This window comes from Salmo trutta, unplaced genomic scaffold (genome assembly GCF_901001165.1).
Source record: "Salmo trutta unplaced genomic scaffold, fSalTru1.1, whole genome shotgun sequence".
NCBI lineage: Eukaryota > Metazoa > Chordata > Actinopteri > Salmoniformes > Salmonidae > Salmo > Salmo trutta.
The window spans coordinates 5,206,286-5,229,430 of record NW_021822941.1 but is presented as its reverse complement, the minus strand read 5'-3'; the positions used below and the strand labels follow the sequence as shown (position 1 = coordinate 5,229,430).

The window sequence follows — 23,145 nt, the reverse complement described above, 5'->3', positions numbered from 1 at the left end:
GCTTCCAGTACAGGAGGAATACAGACTACAGCAGGTCTTTATTGATTATTTCACTTTTGTTTATTATCTACTTCACTTGCTTTGGCAATGTTAACATATGTTTCCCATGCCAATAAAGCCTAACTGTTTTTTCCAACCTTGAAAGACAGTAAACACAGTGAAGGTTCAACACTTACAAATTAAGTGACACAGACCAAATCCAAACCTTAAACAAAGCACAACACAAAGAATTACTTAAATAATGATTTAATAAAACAGCACAAACCTTGACACACCATAGAATATAGAACAGACAGTTAGAGTAAATTACACACATTTTACACTAATCTGAACAAGCACACACACCAAAATAGAAAACCACCCCAACAAAATCAGAACAGTGTAAATGTGAGACAGTCTTTAACAGTCTTTAAGAGTCTTCGGGAAGAGGAAGTCTCGTTGTTGGTCGGCTCCCCTTCCTTCTAGCTGCATCAGGGCTCCCCTCTTTCCTTGTGCGCCTTCTCCTGCAGCTTTACCCTCCTTAAGGCAATGGCTTTTTTGAGTCTGACTCTGTTTGAATTCAGCTGATGCACGCCTTGCAATGTGACAATGGGTGAGTTGAGGGCCGACTTGCTTTTCACTTTGAGGGGTGAGACTAGCAGGAGGCTGACGGCCACCACCATGCGGCACCTGAGGATCGTCTGCTTTCTCTTTGGGGTAAGTTCCAGCTGAGGCTTGTTCATCTTGGAGGGTGTCTTCTGAGAGAGCAAACACAAGAAATTAGATATATCTCAAAATACACACTTGACTGTTACATAGTTTACAAGTACATTTTGACAATCAAATGTGTCCTGTCAGAATAGCTGATCTTACTGGAGGTTGTCTGGCCATCTGTTCCTCATCTTCATCCTCTTCCTCCTCCTCCGAGCCCCCGGCGCATGTGCCAGACTCCTGGTACATCACCATGGTCTCTTCAGGGGGGGTGCTCCCCTCGGAGAGGGAGGCGTCCTCTCTCACCTTCTGCTTTCTTTTTCCTGAGGTGGAGGGCTGGTTCTCTGCAGCGACTGTGGTATCTTCCCCCTTCAGTGCAGCCTCAAAGAGTTCCCTGGTTTCGTTGGCTTGAGATTAATTTAAATTGATGGCATAAAATTTGTCTGCCGTCTGGATGCACATGAAGTTGGCCATCCTTTCCCTGTCAATCTTCGGGAGCATGTTTTTTACCTGTAAGACACACACACACACACACACACACAAAGATATGATATTATTGATATTACTTCAGTGGAATAGGATCTTACAATAATAAGATTCCTATCTAATCTGACCTACATGAGTGACAATGGAGGTTCAGTGAAGGAAGGACTTCCGGGCAGACCCATCTCCCCCACCTAATAGAAATTGAACAGAAAAAAACACACAAAAATACACATTATGCTCTGGCGACTGCAATTGTTTCCAAAAATAACCTACCAAGCAAAGAAACAAATAAACACAGCCAGCTGTATTTTATAGACTTACATTGATCAGATACACCCCAGACTGGTCGCATTTTGCCTCCTCCACCTCTTTCACCAACATGTTTTTATACATGCCTGGTCTGTGGCCGTATACAGAGGTAAAGTAGGCACACAGGTACCCATAAAACCGGTACTGATTCCTCTGTGTCCTTGTTTCTTCCAATGTTTCTGTGGGAACATGAAAATAAAAAGCTTCATAATCCCACTCCATAATGCACTCTATACATCTCTGATGTCTAGAAGTGTATAAAAACAGTGACATCACAGATTGAGAAAAACTTACTCAGCACTTGAGGGATTTTTGACTTGGCAAGAGACTGGCACTCCAGCAGGCTCTTTTTGGACACCACCTTGCCTTCCTTGTTGTCTTTCACCTTTACCTGGTGAAGGGAAACTGGTCGTCTCATGGACTTGTTAACGCCCTTCATCAACCGGTTGATCTCCTTCCATTGGTTTACGGACAGCCGGCAGCCAGGTGGAGGGGTCTCCTCGGTATATTTAAGAAATGCACCAATAGTCAAGGTGTAGTGGTTGACTGTGGTGATTGCCTTGTTTTTCTGGAGGAATTGAACCCATCTAAAAATAAAACACACACACACACACACACACACACACACATACAAACACACACACACACACACACACAAATCATACAATCAAATACTGTATTGTTAATTAATGCTTATGAGACTAAAGAGAAAGAAAGAACTCTGCTTACTGCCTTATTTTGTCATGGACTGTCAGGAAAATGAGAGAGGACTGGTAGGTCTCATTCTTGGCCACGTAGTTCAAAAATGGCGTCACCCTCTTGACCTTTGAGGCACAATTTTCCCTCAGCTTATAATTTGGATTGGGGTGCTCACGGGTCTTCCTGATTGGGGTGCTCACTGGAGACATCTATACTATTCGATACTATTCTATACTATTCTATACTATTGAAAAGTGAAATAACAGTAAATAAAAACCTTAACACAATCCCTTAAGCAATACAGAAAGTACAATGCTTCAGGCTGCTTAATTGATACTTATAAACACACATGAGACCACTCCTCACCACTCTAGAATCTCCTCTTTACCACTCCCTGCACTCCTCCTCTGCTTGTCAGCACAAAGTGAAATGTAGTCTATTAGAAAAAAATCACTCTTCTCATTAAAACACTCCCCTAACTCGTCCCATGCTGTCAGCACATGGTCAAACTCTGTGTTTTTCAGTTTAAGAATGCTCACATAGATGAGGCCCCTACTTTGCTTGTCAGCCTTGTAGTCAAATACATTCTATTTATAGAAAACACTCCCCCAACTACTCCCATACTGTCAGGTCATAGTCAAATTCTCTCTTTTCCCATTAAAAACAATCACATTGATGAGACAACTTTTTTTACATGGTCCCTGTGGTCAGACCGAGTGAGCTACGCTCAAGTGGGGTGTCTTCTTGAACACGGCAAGGCCTAGAGATTATGGTGATGCTCTGTGTGTCTTTAAGCCCCACACTGTGTCACTCCATCCTAGCTGTGTGTGTGTGTGTGTGTGTGTGTGTGTGTGTGTGTGTGTGTGTGTGTGTGTGTGTGTGTGTGTGTGTGTGTGTGTGTGTGTGTGTGTGTGTGTGTGTGTGTGTGTGTGTGTGTGTGTGTGTGTGTGTGTGTGTGTGTGTGTGTGTGTGTGTGTGTGTGTGTGTGTGTGTGTGTGTGTGTGTGTGTGTGTGAAGATCTGGCCCTGGGGCACAGCCCGAGGCTGTCGGCGAATTTTAAAAACATTTGCGGACGTCTAGTAAGGGCCCGTACATTTGCAATATGGAGATTCTCATCAACCATACAGCAAATGCCATTTGCGTCCCTTATGTAGGTAATTAAAATGCAGAATTATTTTCTGTACAATTCCTAAGGTGCTTTAGAATCTTCTTCTATGGTGTAATGGTTAGCACTCTGCACTTTGAATTCAGTAATCGGAGTTCAAATCTTAGCAGAACCTACCTAGATTTTGTGCTGAATTATTCACATGGCCCACTGATAATCTCTTGTCATGCTGTTTTTGGTACACACGAATGACTAGCCTAAAGGAAATGCTTACTATGAGTGCCTAGTACGTTTGCTAAAAGCCTACTTGCTGCGCAAAAAAAGTTAAAGTATTTTAGACTTTTTCTCCCTCATTACATCAATCGTGTTGGAAATATACAGATTTCCAAGTTGTTACATGGCAGGGTAGCCCAGTTGATACCGGTACATACCAGAAAATACTTTCTGTTTTTACGGAGAACCAAGGACAGTAAAATCTGAACCCTTCAGAGGAGTATTCAAATCACAGGAGGCCATACTAGGTGACATAATCCCCTTCTGTTAAATAGAATATTGCTGTTCAAACGATGGTTTCAGTTGCAAGTCATTGCTACACAGGAAGGGCTGACATTCTACATTAGGTAATATTCTCATCGACGGGGCTGTAGCGGAGCAGCTTGAGAGCTTCAAGTTCCTTGGCGTCTACATCACCAACAAACTAACATGGTCCAAGCACACCAAGACAGTCGTGAAGAGGGCACGGCAAAACCTGTTCAGGAGACTGAATATATATGGCCTGGATCCTCAAATGGTTTAACAGCTGCACCACCGAGAGCATCCTGACAGGTTGCATCACTGCCTGGTATGGCAACTGCTCGGCCTCCGACCGCAAGGCCCTACAGAGGGGAGTGCATACGGCCCAGTACATCAATGGGGCCAAGCTTCCTGCCATCTTGGGCTTCGCCTGGCTGGCTCAGCTGATGTTCAGTAATGGCTGGCTGCCTGAGAGGTGGGATGTGTTCTAGGTGAAGTCACAGGGAGGCGCCAGAGAGATGAAAAAAAAATTGGAGATAGAGGAAGAGGAGGTAGAGGAGTAGGAGGTGGAGGAAAAGGATGGTAGAGTCTCTGTTTTCTTTAAAGGAGTGATCCAGTCCAACTTATTTTATATGTGTCGTTGGACAGGATAGAGACAACATGGAAAGAGGACATTATCCAATGAACATGCTTTTTAGTCTAGTTAAAGGCTTAATTATCTGTCTGGGAAATCCTATAACATGAGCCATTAGGGGGGTGAAAATAAGATCTGACCCCATATCAGTGGTTAGGGTAGACTTTTAGCCTACCTACGCTTTATTTCATATTGAACGTTAAGTTAATTGAGCTACTGATGAACAATAATGTATACGTAATGGTCTTGTGATATGTAACTTTTTCTCAATATGGGGATATGTTCTGTACAACTTGATCCTTGTTGGTAAAGTGTTTTATTAGATTAAGTAGTTTGTATTAAATACATTTTCAATTAAAGTATTAATTAAATGGTTATTTTGTATTTCTTGAAATTAGTACTGTGTGAAAATGAATGTAATGTAAACTCTAGTTAGCGTGTGTACATGGATATTGTTAGTCAGCCCCAACCTTCCTCACTAGAGTCTGAGAGCATTGATCTGAATAAATGGTTCATCTTTTTTTTATTTTTTTTATTATCTTTATTTTAACAGGGAAAACGGACTGAGACCTGGATCTCTTTTACGGCTGTGCCCTGTGTAAACATGTTGACATATACAGTTTTAGGCATACAGACAAGAACATTTCAAACATACAAAACAAAGACACAATTCAACAGAAACAATCACAGATTACATCATATTGATCCTCCATCTACTGGTATAGGCTTGTCCAACAAGAATTTACTACCACATACTTGTTAAACCAGGCCAGAGCAGAGCTCTTACATTTTTTACAAGTATCATAAAGCACTTAAAAACAGGTAAAGTTTCATTCTTGAACAGCAGGGAACATGCAAACATTAGACAGAGCCGTAGTTGGGGCCTCAAATCAAATCAAACTTAATTTGTCACATGCGCCAAATACATCAGGTGTAGACCTTACAGTGAAATGCTTACTTACGAGCCCATAACCAACAATGCAGTTTAAAAAAAATACAGATAAGAATGAGAGATAAAAGTAACAAGTAATTAAAGAGCAGCAGTGAAATAACAATCTCTCTCATGGTGTTGGGGCTGATGGTGTTTATTTGGAGTGTCTGACAGTGTCAGGGTTTATGGTGTTTAGTTGGACATGTCTGACATGTTGTTTGGGTGATGGTGTTTAGTTGGGGTGTCTGACAGTGTTGGGGGGATGGTGTTATTTGGGGTGTCTGACAGTGTTGGGGTGAGGGTGTTTAGTTGGGGTGTCTGACAGTGTCAGGGTTTATGGTGTTTAGTTGGAGTGTCTGACATGTTGTTTGGGTGATGGTGTTTAGTTGGGGTGTCTGACAGTGTTGGGGTGATGGTGTTTAGTTGGGGTGTCTGACAGTGTTGGGGTGAGGGTGTTTAGTTGGGGTGTCTGACAGTGCTGGGGTGATGGTGTTATATGGGGTGTCTGACACGTTGTTGGGGGTGATGGTGTTATTTGGGGTGTCTGACAGTGTTGGGGTGATGGTGTTTAGTTGGGGTGTCTGACAGTGTTGGGGTGATGGTGTTATTTGGGGTGTCTGACAGTGTTGGGGTGAGGGTGTTTAGTTGGGGTGTCAGACAGTGTTGGGGTGATGGTGTTTAGTTGGGGTGTCTGACAGTGTTGGGGTGATGGTGTTTAGTTGGGGTGTCTGACAGTGTTGGGGTGATGATTTTTAGTTGGGGTGTCTGACAGTGTTGGGGTGATGGTGTTATTTGGGGTGTCTGACAGTGTTGGGGTGATGGTGTTATTTGGGGTGTCTGACACGTTGTTGGGGTGATGGTGTTATTTGGGGTGTCTGACAGTGTTGGGGTGATGGTGTTATTTGGGGTGTCTGACAGTGTTGGGTTGATGGTGTTATTTGGGGTGTCTGACATGTTGCTGGGGTGGTGGTGTTATTTGGGGTGTCTGACACGTTGTTGGGGTGATGGTGTTATTTGGGGTGTCTGACAGTGTTGGGGTGATGGTGTTTAGTTGGGGTGTCTGGTATGTTGTTGGGGTGATGGTGTTATTTGGGGTGTCTGACAGTGTTTGGGTGATGGTGTTATTTGGGGTGTCTGACACGTTGTTGGGGGTGAGGGTGTTTAGTTGGGGTGTCTGACAGTGTTGGGGTGATGGTGTTAAGTTGGGGTGTCTGACTTGTTGTTGGGGGTGATGGTGTTTAGGTGGGGTTTCTGATAGTGTTGTGGTGATGGTGTTATTTGGGGTGTCTGACACGTTGTTGGGGTGATGGTGTTATTTGGGGTGTCTGACAGTGTTGGGGTGATGGTGTTTAGTTGGGGTGTCTGACAGTGTTGGGGTGATGGTGTTTAGTTGGGGTGTCTGACAGTGTTGGCGTGATGGTGTTATTTGGGCTGTCTGACAGTGTTGGGGTGATGGTGTTTAGTTGGGGTGTCTGACAGTGTTGGGGTGATGGTGTTAAGTTGGGGTGTCTGACATGTTGTTGGGGGTGATGGTGTTTAGGTGGGGTTTCTGATAGTGTTGTGGTGATGGTGTTATTTGGGGTGTCTGACAGTGTTGGGTTGATGGTGTTATTTGGGGTGTCTGACATGTTGCTGGGGTGATGGTGTTATTTGGGGTGTCTGACAGTGTTGGGGTGATGGTGTTATTGGGGGTGTCTGACAGTGTTGGGGTGATGGTGTTTAGTTGGGGTGTCTGATGGTGTTTTTGGAGGGCGGTATAGGTGTGATTTGTTCTGGAACTTTTAAAAAGAATATATATATTTCTTTCTTCTCCTCTATCTCTCTCTCTCTGAGGCATCCGTTTCTTTTTTATGATGTTTGGACTGTCAATTTAGTCACCTTGAATGTGTCAGCTGTATGTTAACTTTGCCATGTTTTCTAGGTAAACGTCTCGTTGATGCTTCCAGTAAATGTAGTAGTCAGGCAGCCTATTGATTAGGCCAGTACAGTATCTGTCGTGACTGGATGGTGTTGATACGACTTGATATGTCTGTATTTACATACAGAGAGCTCCAGCAAGTACACACAAGTTGAATTATTGCTGTGTGACTTGGCAGCAACATCTTGTTGTTTTCTTCAGTGGGAGAACATTTGAAGAGAGTGACTTTGACTTGTCAGCTGTGAGGTTAATGTCATGAACACCAAGTTTGCCTCCCTTGCCTCAGGCATCATTGACCCCATACAGGAACTGTGTATCCCCATCCTCAGTTTGAGCATGTTGATAGGACGTAGGACTATTATTTCACAGCAAAAGCCAAGCAGGTTCTAGCTAAATGTACATATTACCTCAATTACCTCGACTAACTTGTACCCTCTACACATTGACTTGTTACTGGACCACCTGTATATAGCCTCGTTATTGTTATTTTATTGTGTTAATTTAAAAAAAAACTTTATTTCGTAAATCTTTTCTTAACTGTAAGTAAGCATTTCACGGTGATGTCTACACCTGGTGTATTTGCCGCATGAGACAAATAAAATGAGATTTGTATAGAGATTTGAACATGCATCAGTGGATTTAATGTCCAGAGAGACCATTACATAGACCCTGATAGTGATGACAGCTGGGAAGTGTACAGATCCCTGGTTCACCAGAGACACAGTAGATCTAAGTTCCCTTAGCCAGTACGGTTGTTGAACCTACGACCTTGGCTTCATCATATTGTTTTCATGTATGTTTTTATTACAGTACAAACTAAAGTTGTTTTGGATTCTCCACTCTAGTCTAAATAATAATTGAATAGCCTCTCTCCTTCCCTCTTTTTCTCTCTCCTTCTCTCCTTCACCTTTCACCCTGTCTCTATCACATCATGTGGATGTAGTTAAGTCTCAGCTGAGACATTATATAGAGTCAGTGATATATGGCTGTAGTTTAGTCTTAGCTGAGACATTATATAGAGTCAGTGATATATGGCTGTAGTTTAGTCTTAGCTGAGACATTATATAGAGTCAGTGATATATGGCTGTAGTTTAGTCTCAGCTGAGACATTATATAGAGTCAGTGATATATGGATGTAGTTTAGTGTTAGCTGAGACATTATATATGGTCACTGAGGACCACTGGTGTTCCCCCCCCCCCCCCACGTCATAAGCCATGGCAAAATGTTTAGAATAGCAGGAAATTAGCTTTAAAACAGCAACATTTGCTATCTGCCCCATGGCAAAATGTGTTGAATTGCGGCCCTGAGTCCACTCCTGTTTTTAACCTTCACACCCGAGACCGGGGTCCCACAAGGTGGGTCCTGAGTCCACTCCTGTATTTAACCTTCACACCCGAGGCCGGGGTCCCACAAGGTGGGTCCTGAGTCCACTCCTGTATTTAATCTACATATTCAGGGCTCTATGCTGACATTTTTTGTATCGGGAGCACATGTACTCATATTTGAAACATGTAGGAGCACACAAACACATTTAGGAGCACAAAGAAAGTATTTTGGGGAAGTGTTATTATTATAAGAAATTACTAAATGTCACGTAGGTGAGACAACAAAATGTCAGCTGCCCCTTCAAGGGTGGGAGGTTACCGTGGTAACAGGAATGCACTTGATGCATGCCTGTCTCTTCTCTAGCAGTTGAGCAAGCTCAAACTAACATTGAAAAACAACCTCGCATGTGAAGAAAACAATGTAAATAGCAAAGAAACACGAGGACAACGTCACATTTGAGTAGACTTTCCGGTAAATTCCACCAACTTCTATGCCTGTGAAAATGAATCTTTCAGCACTTCACTCACAGTGCTCACTGCGCCCCAGGTGCTGTCGCTGCGTGAGGCATTGAAATAGAATGGATAGAAAGGGTGTCGCCATTCATGTCAGCGATGGCATTATAAGTGGCCGTTGAGTGTACCAACGATTTATAAATGCACTAGATGACTAATAGGGGGGGTTTGAAGCCACCGTGCCTCCATCTTGGTACTCCCTCACTGTTGTAAAACTATCATGGAAGATATAGAAATGCATTTATTAATGTCTACATTCACTTTTTATCACTTTATTCTATAACAGACACCTTAACCCGGCACAGCCGGAAGAGGAACTGGCCACCCCTCAGAGCCTGGTTCCTCTCTAGGTTTCTTCCTAGGGAGTTTTTCAAAGCCACCGTGCTTCTACATCTGCATTGCTTGCTGTTTGGGGTTTTAGGCTGGGTTTCTGTATAGCACTTTGTGACATCGGTTGATGCAAAAAATATATAATTTTTTAGAGATTACTAATGATACTGTCCCCACTAAAACAATTGAAATACTGTAGAATTACATTTATTCCTATGGAGGAATGCTCCTTCTTGGGAGTTCTAATATGGCTGACCGGTGGCTTCAAAGACTCTCATTGGATAAAATACATAGCGTCAACAATCCAGGGTTTATATACATAATTCGAGTGTACTCATTGGAGCCAAGCAGGAAGTAAAAGCAGAAAGTGTACCAGAGGAGGCTGGTGGGAGGACCCATTGGAGGACAGGCTCATTGTAATGGCTGGAATAGAATAAATGGAACCGAGTCAAACATACAGTATGTGTTTGATACCATTCCATTGATTCTATTCCAGCCATTACAATGAGCCAATCCTCCTTAGATCCACCAGCCTCCTCTGAAGTGTACCCATCAATATGTGCAGTGAATTGTCCCTTCACTAAGCCCTGCCACCTTAGTTACTGTTGCTAACTCTGACAAGTTTTGTCTTTTATTTTCCCGTGAACATGGAGAAAAGCATTGTGGTAATCACTAAGGGAACTCCCAAAAGAGGTACTCAGTAACTTTTGGTTTTGACACCATCCTATGACCTCTCCAGGTACCGACTGTCAGTATTACGTGACCCCCAGGCATGCCGTTTTATCATTTATTAAGGACTTAATGCTCTCCTTACTTCTTACAATTTATCTACCAATGACTACATGCTCTCATTACTTCTTACTATTTATCTACCAATCACCATATGCTTTCCTTACTGCATTGAATGCCCTGCCCACTTCCCTTTACTCCTCCTCCACTGCGACCAATCAAGCCAGTTGTAGAAAAGAGCAGACGCTCTGAGCTATCCAACCAGGAACAAGACTATACTGCTACTACTACAACTCAGTAGACAGAACTCCTGACAGTCAGTGTTCTGTCTGGGAGTGTTCCCAGTCACTGTTCTTTCTGTGAGCATTCCCAGTGTTCCACCATGGTTCTGAACATTCCGGGTGTGGTTGCCATGGTAGTGTTCTATCTGCTGGTCCTGGGGACAGGTTTGTGGGCGGCACGGAAGTCCAGGGCTATGGAGAAGAAAAGCACAGGAGACAAGACAGAGATAACCTTACTGGGAGACAGGAATATCGGCCTGCTTGTGGGAATATTCACCATGACTGGTAGGTGAGGTGTGGGCATGTCTTTAGATCTGTATAATGCTTTACACTTGTACTCACTATTACTGTACTGTACCTTTACACCTGTACTCACTACTACTGTATTCATACTGTACTGTGTCTTTACACCTGTACTCACCACTACTGTATTCATACTGTACTGTGTCTTTACACCTGTACTCACCACTACTGTATTCATACTGTACTGTGTCTTTACACCTGTACTCACTACTACTGTATTCATACTGTACTGTATCTTTACACCTGTACTCACCACTACTGTATTCATACTGTACTATAGATACAGTATAGATCATTCCTTACCTTTGGACAAACGGTGTGTGTGTGTGTGTGTGTGTGTCCTGCAGCTACGTGGGTTGGAGGAGGCTTTATCGTAGGGATAGCGGAGGTTGTCTATAACCCTAACCTGGGTCTGGTCTGGGCTTTCATGCCCCTACAGAGCTCCGTCTCCTTTATCATCGGTAAGAAACACACACACACACACTAAGTTTAATATTTCACAATCAGAAATAATAATAGAAAAATTTAAGAATATCAAAGTTTCCAATATTTTAAGTGGCGGGACGTTGTTGTGCTGAAACACACATCCCAGTCTGTAGTCTTTAACTGACCTTCAATTAATTCAAATATTCTACACACCAAACCTTATCGGCTTGTTATTGGTGCACTGTTTATTTGATCTCCCTCTTCCTCTCCACCCCCTCTCTCTCTCACCCTCCTCTCCCCGTCTCTCTCTCTCTCCCTCTTCCTCTCCACCACCTCTCTCTCACCCTCCTCTCCCCTCCCTCCTCTCCCTCTCCCTCCCTCTTCCTCTCCACCCCCTCTCTCTCTCACCCTCCTCTCCCCGTCTCTCTCTCCCCTCCCTCCTCTCCCTCCTCTCTCCCTCTTCCTCTCCACCCCCTCTCTCTCACCCTCCTCTCCCCGTCTCTCTCTCCCCCCTCCTCCCCCCTCTCTCTCTCTCTCTCCCCCCACTCTCCCTCCTCTCTCTCCACCCCTCCCTCCCTCCCTCCCTCCTCTCCCGATCCCTCCCTCCTCTCTCTCCCTCTTTTATCTCAGGTGGTATATTCTTTGCCAAGCCGATGAGGGAGAAGAAGTATGTGACTATGATGGATCCCTTCCAGATCAAGTATGGGAAAGTAGTGAGTGGAGCTCTGGTGCTCCCTGGCCTTGTAATGGATGCACTGTGGGTCGCCTGCACACTCGTCGGACTAGGTAATGTGTACAACAAAACAACAGCAACAAACAAACAACTGTTTCAAACACACAACACACATAATCACTGTAAACACAAAGTACAAAATCATTCGCTGCACACAAAACACACGTACACAGAGTGCAGTTGAATCTCAACCGCTAGCCACTGTCTGGTGTCACAAAGCAGGAGCCATATTCTACCCTGCATCGGACAACTTAGATAAACAGACACAAAAACACACAATCATTCAGTCTCTAGCCAGTTTTGGACACCATACATCTCTGTTAAGTATGTCAAGTCACTGGATCCATCCAAACTGACACCCTAGTCTCTATATATTCCCAATGAGCCCCGGTCCAAAGTAATGCTCTATATAAGGGAGAGGGTACCATTGTAGACACAGACATTCTTTCCTGATGGACATGTCAGGGGTGTCTTTATGTAGGTTAAACTCTTTTATTCGCCCTTATTTTACCAGGTAAGTTGACTGAGAACATATTGTCATTTACAGCAACGACCTGGGGAATAGTTACTCAACGCCCCAGCTTGGTGAGATGCTGGACCCAGGTTGGTTCTAGATAGAGTAACCTAGGGAATAGTTACTCAACGCCCCAGCTTGGTGAGATGCTGGACCCAGGTTGGTTCTAGATAGAGTAACCTGGGGAATAGTTACTCAACGCCCCAGCTTGGTGAGATGCTGGACCCAGGTTGGTTCTAGATAGAGTAATTCGATCAGGGAGGGGAAACAGGTCAGACGCGTTTTTTAATTAACCTACAACTTGTTGAAACTCAGTCATGCTCATTCTAGCTGGAGTGTGAAGAATGTTGTTTGTTACTTCAAGCACGGTAAGCAGGGCTCTTCACACTTCCAGTATAACGGTGAGGGACCAACTCAGTTTAACTTGGTTTTACAGTTTTTATCTGTGGTGCCACAAAACTGTGTTAGCCCGCTGAGCTAAAGGTTTGTGTGTGTTTATGCGTGTCTTTGTGCTGCAGGTGGCACCATGAGTGTGATTTTGGACTTGCCCTACTCCTACTCTGTGGGGATTTCTGCAGTGGTGGCCATCATCTACACTCTACTGGGGGGACTCTACTCTGTAGCCTACACCGACGTCATCCAGCTCATCCTCATCTTCTTCAGTCTGGTGAGTGACAGGCAGCCATTTTGAATCCAATCCAGTCTGGCGAGGGACAGGTGGCCGATTTGAATTTAAACCAGTCTGGTGAGTGTAAGGCCGTGAAAACAGTGTCCATGTATTTTGGATGGAGCCAACGCCTTTTTCAATGGGAGTGATCTGTTGTCGGATGATTGACAACGGAGATGATTGCCCAACAAAAAACACACAAACGGTCTGTCTTTTAACAGATGGAACTCGTCTGAACATAGTTGACTACAGATGTACTTTTGATGGACGAAAACGCTAAATTATCATTATCATATACAATTTAATGTATGTTCATGTGTCTCATTGTGGCTGCACCATAAGACAGGAGTTAATTATTTTAATTTGGGCTTTTCTGTCTCTGCTGCCAGTGGCTGTGTGTTCCGTTCCTCATGGTCAACCCAGTGGTGGGTGACATCACCCAGACAGCCTTCAACCACACCTACCAGGCCCCCTGGCTGGGAAAAATGGAGAAGGAGAAGGTCTTGAAGTGGGTTGATGACTTCTTATTGGTGGTGAGAACAACTGATTGATTAATTGATGGATGGATGATTGGTTGATTAATTTGTTGATGTGTTAGATAAGTCAAGTAAGTTAGATAAGGATTAGATAAGCATTTGATAAGTAAAGAATATGCATACTCCTCTATCATACAGTCATATCACCAGTCTCTCTCCTATCTCCTCTGCCATACAGGCAAATCATGTCTATCTCCTCTCCCATATCATACAGTCATATCACCAGTCTCTCCTCTCCTCTACATTACAGTCATATCACCAGTCTCTCTCCTATATCTTCCAACCATTTTCCCCCCTACTGCTCAAACCTCTTTGCTCCACCTTGATAAGTATGAATCAATATGCAATAAACTCATTTACCACAAAAGAGTCAAAACTCAGAGTGAAGTTCAGTTTAATACCAAAAAAGACTGAATCCCCGTACCTTTGGAATGGCAGCACTCTCTCATATCCTATCAAAGCTCCCCCCTCTCATACAATGACATATTAAAGTAGTTTTCCACTAACATGACACAGCACTTTCCACAGACGCTTTCACCCTCATTAAGGACATGGTCTTGTGTTAACCATGACCCAGGAGTTTCTCCAATCTCAACCACTGTTGGCACCACTTCATCTTATCTTGTTGTTGTTGTTAGGCCATGTAGCATATCTGTGGTTTCCAGTCTCAAGCTTTCTAACAGACAGTCCCCCAAAACCACAAACAGCCCTTTCCTCTACGTCACCATGACTCTACAATACAAAAAACATCCTGGAGACTAAAGGCCTCATTGTACTTCTCCTTAAATCACACAAACAGAAATGATTTATGTACGTCATTTACCAGGCACTCTTATCCAGAGGGACTTACGGGAGCAATAAGGGTTAAGTACCTTGCTCAAGGGCACATTGACATATTTATCACCTAGTCTGCTCAGGGATTCAAACCTTAACCGCGAGGCTACCTGCCACCAATTCACAATCTAACAACCTCCTTTATGTCCTTCTCATCCTCCCTTTCTCCTCGGTTTCCTTATCCTCCCCCCTCCTCTCCTCCCTCTCCTCTTCTCCCTCCTCTCCTCCCTTCTCTCCTCTCCTCCCTTCTCTCCTCCCTTCTCTCCTCCCTCCTCTCCTCCCTCCCTCCTCTCCTCCCTCCTCAGGCATTGGGTAGCTTGTCTTTCCAATGTTTCCACCAGAGGACGCTTTCTGCCTCCTCATCGTTTAACGCCCAGGTCACCTGCTTCGCGGCTGCCGCCATGGTCCTCATCCTGGGCATCCCCTCTGTTCTGGTCGGTGCTGTAGCCGCTTCGACAGGTAATAAAGTACAAAAAGAAAAGGTTTTCGAATCCCGGAGCCGACAAGGTGAATAATCTGTTGTTGTGCCCTTGTGCAAGGCATTTAACCCCTATTGCTCCAGTATAATGGTTGTCTCTGACCCCAACTCTCCGCCGGTGTCTCAGGGGGAGTTGGGATATGTAGATAAAAAGCACCCCTAAGTTATTATTATTACTATTCAAGTTGTTATTAAGGTTAATAAGCAGAGAAGAAGAGTTGTGTGTCGTTGACTGGCTTGTCTGTTAACTGATGTCCATATACTGCTCCTATCATCTACCTCACATCATGAACCATAACACACTCCAATCTAGTGGCAGTGTCCTGGTGTTGTGGCTAGAGTGCATGTTTGTTATTACTCTCCGTGGAGCACTACATCCCTTGACTACTTCTGGTCTACCTGTAGCTCACATGAGCTGATTGCAAAATGTTTTTTTTTTTAAATAACTCACACACAGTGTACTTGCATCGTGTTTATGCTTTTGGACTTGGTCAAAGTGTGATTGTCAAAATAACCAAACGTTATTGACACTTCCTGGTGTGTCTCCAGACTGGAACCTGACATCGTACGGGTCTCCGTCTCCGTATGAGCGCAATGAGACGGGATTGGTGCTCCCCATCGCCCTGCAGCACCTGGCTCCGCCCTACGTGTCCGTCATTGGCATCGGGGCTATCGCCGCCGCAGTGATGTCATCAGTGGACTCTGGCCTCCTAAGCTCCGCCTCCATGTTCTCCTCCAACATCTACAAGAACATCATTCGGAAGCAGGTGAAGGGTTGGGTGCAGGCTTTCATTCTATCCCATCACTTACACCTCGTTCTGTGTGACCAGATAGTCGCCTCTACTGTATTGAGTAAGGAATTTAGGTCTGTTTTCCCAGACACAGATTAATAAACCTACTCATCCAGAACTGAAACACATTCTCAATGTAGATTATGCATTATGTTTATTAGTCCTGTATCAGAAAATCACCACTAAATGCATAAATAAGTGTTTTTTTCCTATTTCATCAATTTTTGGGACATTGGCTAGACATTTTTCAATTCACATTTGAAAACATTGCATTGGGTTCTATGGTGTAATAGCATTTTGGGACTAACATATTTTGGGACATGTAGCCTAACTCCGTGCTCCCTCTTGTGACTTCTCTAAGTATTACACCACAGGGCTGTTCAAGCTCTTCTGACTTGGATAATTGGATCTTGTGTCTGTTTCTCATTGTAAGATCTGGTATGCATGGGCAGAGGAATACACCCCTTTAACTTTTGTGTCTGTCTCCCTCATTCTCCAGATGACACACAGGGAGATTCAGTCGGGGATCTGTATCTCATACGTCTAGAGTTTATAACCACTGTGCCTCCATCTTTGATCTGTGCTGACCACTGTGCCTCCATCTTGGATCTGTCCTGACCACTGTGCCTCCATCTTGGATCTGTCCTGACCACTGTGCCTCCATCTTGTGTCTATCTCTCCTCCAGGCCTCAGACAGGGAGATGCAGTGGGTGATCCGTGTGTCGGTGGTGGTGGTGGGGCTGTGTGGGATGGCCCTAACTCTCCTCCACAACAGTACCTTTGCCCTGTGGATCCTGGCGTCTGATCTCTCCTACACCATCATCTTCCCTCAGCTCATCTGCGTCCTCTTCTTCCAGGTGTGTGTGTGTGTGTGTGTGTGTGTGTGTGTGTGTGTGTGTGTGTGTGTGTGTGTAACATGCAGAGGTGATATTGTGTGTGTGTGGGCCTTATCTTTTTCCCTGCATCACAAACATGGTGGTGTGTCACTAGCCTGAGTGCCAGTCTATTTGTGATGTCGTCATGCCAACTCACTCATCATCATGTCAAATGGTCGGCTTGACAACTACAGCAATGGAGATGGCAAGAGCACAAACCGGCCCTAGCCACAAAGCGTCTCAGAGTAGGAGTGCTGATCTAGGATCAGGTCCCAACCTGTCCATATCATCTAATTCATTATGATCTAGGATCAGGTCCCAACCTGTCCGTATCATCTAATTCATTATGATCTAGGATCAGGTTCCAACCTGTCCATATCATCTAATTCATTATGATCTAGGATCAGGTCCCAACCTGTCTACATCATCTCATTCATTATGGTCTAGGATCAGACCCCAACCTGTCCACATCATCTCATTCATTATGATCAGGTTCCAACCAGTCCATATCATCTAATTCATTATGATCTAGGATCAGGCCCCAACCTGTCCATATCATCTAATTCATTATGATCTAGGATCAGGTCATAACCTGTCCATATCATCTCATTCATTATGGTCTAGGATCAGGCCCCAACCTGTCCATATCATCTCATTCATTATGATCAGGTTCCAACCTGTCCATATCATCTAATTCATTATGATCTAGGATCAGGTCCCAACCTGTCCATATCATCTCATTCATTATGATCTAGGATCAGGCCCCAACCTGTCCATATCATCTAATTCATTATGATCTAGGATCAGGTCCCAACCTGTCCATATCATCTCATTCATTATGAACTAAAAGGCTAAACTGATCCTAGATCAGCACTCTTACTCAGAGAGGCTTTGTGGATACAGGCCCAGGTTATAATTGCCTGGCTACCCAGACTCCTTGCTCCAGCCAAACGCTAGGCCACACCCACGGATGTTAGTTTCTTCTCCACAATGAGTCTGGATCTGAGTCCCTCCCCGATTCTTCACCGGATGTGAACACATTCAGGGCCGTCTGACTGGTCCAGAAACCGATGGGTTGGACCAGAACCAAAACACATGTGTAATTGGGTTTGATACTCTGATTAGTTATTTTACTGCTGCTCTTTAATTATTTGTTACTTTTATTTCTTTTTTTTTTTACTTATATATTTTTTACTTAACACGTATTTTTCTTAAAACTGCATTGTTGATTAAAGGCTTGTAAGTAAGCATTTCAATGGCTTCGGCGCATGTGACAAATACAATTTCATTTGATCCTGTTTTGTACAATGCCCCTCGTCCCCACAAATGACTTCAACGATGGTACTGAAACTAAAGTATGTAGGAAACGACAGAGCAGAAAAATAAGTTAGTGTGAGTCATCAGGCTAGGCTAGAATATCACTTCTTCTAAAATAAAATCTCTTCATCTTCCTCCAGGTCTCCAACGGCTATGGAGCCGTGGCGGGATACCTCGTAGGGGGCCTGATGAGACTCCTCTGTGGGGAGCCCATCTTCAACCTCCCTCCTGTCCTCCACTTCCCTGGATGCACCCTGGAGGACGGTGTCTATGTCCAGCGCTCCCCTATCAGGACCATATGTATGCTCCTGGCCCTGGCGACCATCTTGGGTTTCTCCTGGCTGGCTCAGCTGATGTTCAATAAGGTCTGGCTGCCCGAGAGCTGGGATGTGTTCCAGGTAAAGTTCCAGACTTTGCCACTTGGGGGCGCCAGAGAGATGAAAGAGAAGGAGGAGGATGGTGCAGTCTCTGAGCCAATGCTTGACACCACAAAGTGCTAAGTTTTTTTCTACCTACTTTTACAGGCCGGTTTCCCAGACACTTCCCTGGACTACAAAGCACTTTATTAGATTTTTTGTGTGCATATTTTGGGTTTATTGGACAGGATAGAGAAAGATCTATTGAACATCCAAATCATTCTAAAGTAGGCTATTTAAAATCGATTGTGTAGCTCAATTAAGTTACTTATATGATTTGAACATAAAGCGTGAAAAATGCTAATGAAAAATGCTAACTACCCCATTGACTTGCATTGGATTTGTTCCACAAAAGCATGGATTGCGGTAATACCTTGTCCATAGACTGATTACAGGGTAAGACAATCAATCCTATTATGTAATTTTGTCATTTGGGTGAACTCTCTCTTTAGTCTAGGAGTAGGCTTAATTATCTGTGTCTGGGAAACTTCATTACCTCATCCCCAGATTACCTCATCCCCAATCCTAACCTGAGCCATAAAGGGGTGAAACTAAGATCAGACCCCTTATCAGTGGTTATTTAGGGGCAACTTCTAGCCTACCTACTCTCCATTTCATACTGAAAGTTATGTGATGCTCACTTGAGAGGATCTTGGTGATAATATTTGATATATACACTTTGACATAAACAATGACCCTACCTATTCATAGTTAAAATGATCATGGTGAATTGACTTGCAAGCCTTGTTGTGAAAATGTCACTTTTTCTCAATTTGGGAAAACTGTTTTTTACATTGTTGTTGTAGAGACATCTGTGACTTAAAGGGTTGGATGATTCAGCTTCACTTGGAGAACAAGGAGCTCCAGGAAAGCCTAGCCCCACTAGGAGGGGAGGTATACTACCCCATTACACTAGGAGGGGAGGTATACTACCCCATTACACTAGGAGGGGGGGGGTATACTACCCCATTACACTAGGAGGGGAGGTATACTACCCCATTACACTAGGAGGGGGGGGTATACTACCCCATTACACTAGGAGGGGAGGTATACTACCCCATTACACTAGGAGGGGAGGTATACTACCCCATTACACTAGGAGGGGGGTATACTACCCCATTACACTAGGAGGGGAGGTATACTACCCCATTACACTAGGAGGGGAGGTATACTACCCCATTACACTAGGAGGGGGGGTATACTACCCCATTACACTAGGAGGGGAGGTATACTACCCCATTACACTAGGAGGGGGGGGTATACTACCCCATTACACTAGGAGGGGGGGGTATACTACCCCATTACACTAGGAGGGGGGGGGGGGTATACTACCCCATTACACTAGGAGGGGGGGGGGTATACTACCCCATTACACTAGGAGGGGAGGTATACTACCCCACTACACTAGGAGGGTATACTACCCCATTACACTAGGAGGGTATACTACCCCATTACACTAGGAGGGGGGGGTATACTACCCCATTACACTAGGAGGGAAGGTATACTACCCCATTACACTAGGAGGGTATACTACCCCATTACACTAGGAGGGTATACTACCCCATTACACTAGGAGGGTATACTACCCCATTACACTAGGAGGGGGGGGTATACTACCCCATTACACTAGGAGGGGGGGTATACTACCCCATTACACTAGGAGGGGGGGTATACTACCCCATTACACTAGGAGGGGAGGTATACTACCCCATTACACTAGGAGGGGGGGTATACTACCCCATTACACTAGGAGGGGAGGTATACTACCCCATTACACTAGGAGGGGAGGTATACTACCCCATTACACTAGGAGGGGGGGTATACTACCCCATTACACTAGGAGGGGGGGTATACTACCCCATTACACTAGGAGGGGAGGTATACTACCCCACTACACTAGGAGGGGAGGTATACTACCCCATTACACTAGGAGGGGGGGTATACTACCCCATTACACTAGGAGGGGGGTATACTACCCCATTACACTAGGAGGGGGGTATACTACCCCATTACACTAGGAGGGTAAACTACCCCATTACACTAGGAGGGGGGGTATACTACCCCATTACACTAGGAGGGGGGGGTATACTACCCCATTACACTAGGAGGGGGGGTATACTACCCCATTACACTAGGAGGGGGGTATACTACCCCATTACACTAGGAGGGGAGGTATACTACCCCATTACACTAGGAGGGGAGGTATACTACCCCATTACACTAGGAGGGGGGGTATACTACCCCATTACACTAGGAGGGGGGGGTATACTACCCCATTACACTAGGAGGGGGGGGGGGGTATACTACCCCATTACACTAGGAGGGGGGGGGGGGGGTATACTACCCCATTACACTAGGAGGGGAGGTATACTACCCCATTACACTAGGAGGGGAGGTATACTACTCCACTACACGAGGAGGGTATACTACCCCATTACACTAGGAGGGGGGTATACTACCCCATTACACTAGGAGGGGGGGTATACTACCCCATTACACTAGGAGGGAAGGTATACTACCCCATTACACTAGGAGGGGGGGTATACTACCCCATTACACTAGGAGGGGGGGTATACTACCCCATTACACTAGGAGGGGGGGTATACTACCCCATTACACTAGGAGGGGGGGTATACTACCCCATTACACTAGGAGGGGGGTATACTACCCCATTACACTAGGAGGGGGGGTATACTACCCCATTACACTAGGAGGGGGGGTATACTACCCCATTAGACTAGGAGGGGGGGTATACTACCCCATTAGACTAGGAGGGGGGTATACTACCCCATTACACTAGGAGGGGAGGTATACTACCCCATTACACTAGGAGGGGGGGGTATACTACCCCATTACACTAGGAGGGGAGGTATACTACCCCATTACACTAGGAGGGGGGGGTATACTACCCCATTACAGTAGGAGGGGGGTATACTACCCCATTACACTAGGAGGGGGGGTATACTACCCCATTACACTAGGAGGGGGGGTATACTACCCCATTACACTAGGAGGGGGGGTATACTACCCCATTACACTAGGAGGGGGGGTATACTACCCCATTACACTAGGAGGGGGGGTATACTACCCCATTACACTAGGAGGGGAGGTATACTACCCCATTACACTAGGAGGGGGGGTATACTACCCCATTACACTAGGAGGGGGGGTATACTACCCCACTACAGGAGGAGTTTGAGACCACCTTCCTGAACGACCAGGCCAAGCACCACACCTCCATCAGGCTGGGCTCCTCAGCTGTAGTGGCGGGGGAAGGAGCGCTCAGGATCCATTCTGATGACCAACTACCCCCCCGCTGAACAAGGCAATCCGGCCTTCACACCCGCCACAGGCTGTCTGCTCTACCCCTCATCCAGCGGAGCGGTACTGGAGGAAGGTGGGAGAGAAAGGGAGATGCCACGGCTACTCCCGCTTCCATCAGACCCAGATCTGCAGCTGTCAAACCACTTCCAGCACCTAAAAAAGCACCGGGAACAACAGAATCATCTCCGGCCTTATTCCCTGGTACCAGAGGGGCTTGGATGCTTCAGTCCTATCGATAACTTCAATATCTGGCTAAAGGCTCTGAGCTGTGGGAGGTGTTTTGTTTTGGGACAACTTTGATCTGTTCTGGGAGAGACCTGCTTTCTTTAAAAGGGATGGGCTAGATCCAAACTATTGGTCAACTGATTAATCAGAATGGCCGATTAATTAGGGCCGATTTCAAGTTTTCATAACAAGTGGTAATCGGCATTTTTGGACGCCGATTATGGCAGATTACATTGCACTCCACGAGGAGACTGCGTGGCAGGCTGACTACCTGTTATGCGAGTGCAGCAAGGAGACAAGGTAAGTTGCTAGCTAGCATTAAACTCTTATAAAACAAAATCTATCAATCTTAACATAATCACTAGTTAACTACACATGGTTGATGATATTACTAGTTTATCTAGCTTGTACTGCGTTGCATATAATCGATGCGGTGCCTGTTAATTTTTCATTGAATCACAGCCTACTTCGCCAAACGTGTGATTTAACAAGCGCATTCGCGAAAAAAGCACTGTCGTTGCACCAATGTGTACCTAACCATAAACATCAATGCCTTTCTTAAAATCAATACACAAGTATATATTTTTAAACCTGCATATTTAGTTAATATTGCCTGCTAACATGAATTTATTTTAACTTGGGAAATTGTGTCACTTCTCTTGCGTTCTGTGCAAGCAGAGTCAGGGTATATGCAGCAGTTTGGGCTGCCTGGCTAGTAGCGAACTGTGTGAAGACCATTTCTTCCTAACCAAGACCAGAATTAATTTTCCAGAACTTTCCATAATTATGACATAACATTGAAGGTTGTGCAATGTAACAGCAATATTTAGACTTAGGGATGCCACCCGTTAGATAAAATACGGACCGGTTCCGTATTTCACTCAAAAAATAAATGTTTTGTTTTCGAAATGATAGTTTCCGGATTTGACCATATTAATGACCTACGGCTCGTATTTCTGTGTGTTTATTATGTTATAATTAAGTCTATGATTTGATAGAGCAGTCTGACTGAGCGGTGGTAGGCAGCAGCAGGCTCGTAAGCATTCATTCAAACAGCACTTTCCTGCATTTGCCAGCGGCTCTTCGCTGTGCTTCAAGCATTGCGTTGTTTATGACTTCAAGCCTATCAACTCCCGAGATTAGGCTGGCAATACTAAAGTGTTAGTACTAAAGTGTCTGGCAATTAGAACATCCAATATTCAAAGGTATATGAAATACAACTGGTATAGAGAAATAGTCCTA

General features: G+C 44.8%; 1 protein-coding gene across 1 annotated transcript; it reads left to right on the top strand.

Annotated features, from left to right (window-relative positions):
• The first annotated feature begins 10,451 nt into the window (after positions 1-10,451).
• LOC115187373 (high-affinity choline transporter 1) lies at positions 10,452-19,086 on the top strand. The gene is made up of 9 exons (XM_029746444.1): positions 10,452-10,749; positions 11,115-11,228; positions 11,824-11,979; positions 12,959-13,107; positions 13,497-13,640; positions 14,783-14,936; positions 15,505-15,722; positions 16,433-16,603; positions 18,079-19,086. The coding sequence occupies exons 1-9, from the start codon at positions 10,566-10,568 to the stop codon at positions 18,436-18,438; spliced, it is 1,650 nt and encodes a 549-aa protein (XP_029602304.1). The 5' UTR covers positions 10,452-10,565; the 3' UTR covers positions 18,439-19,086.
• The last annotated feature ends 4,059 nt before the right edge of the window (positions 19,087-23,145 follow it).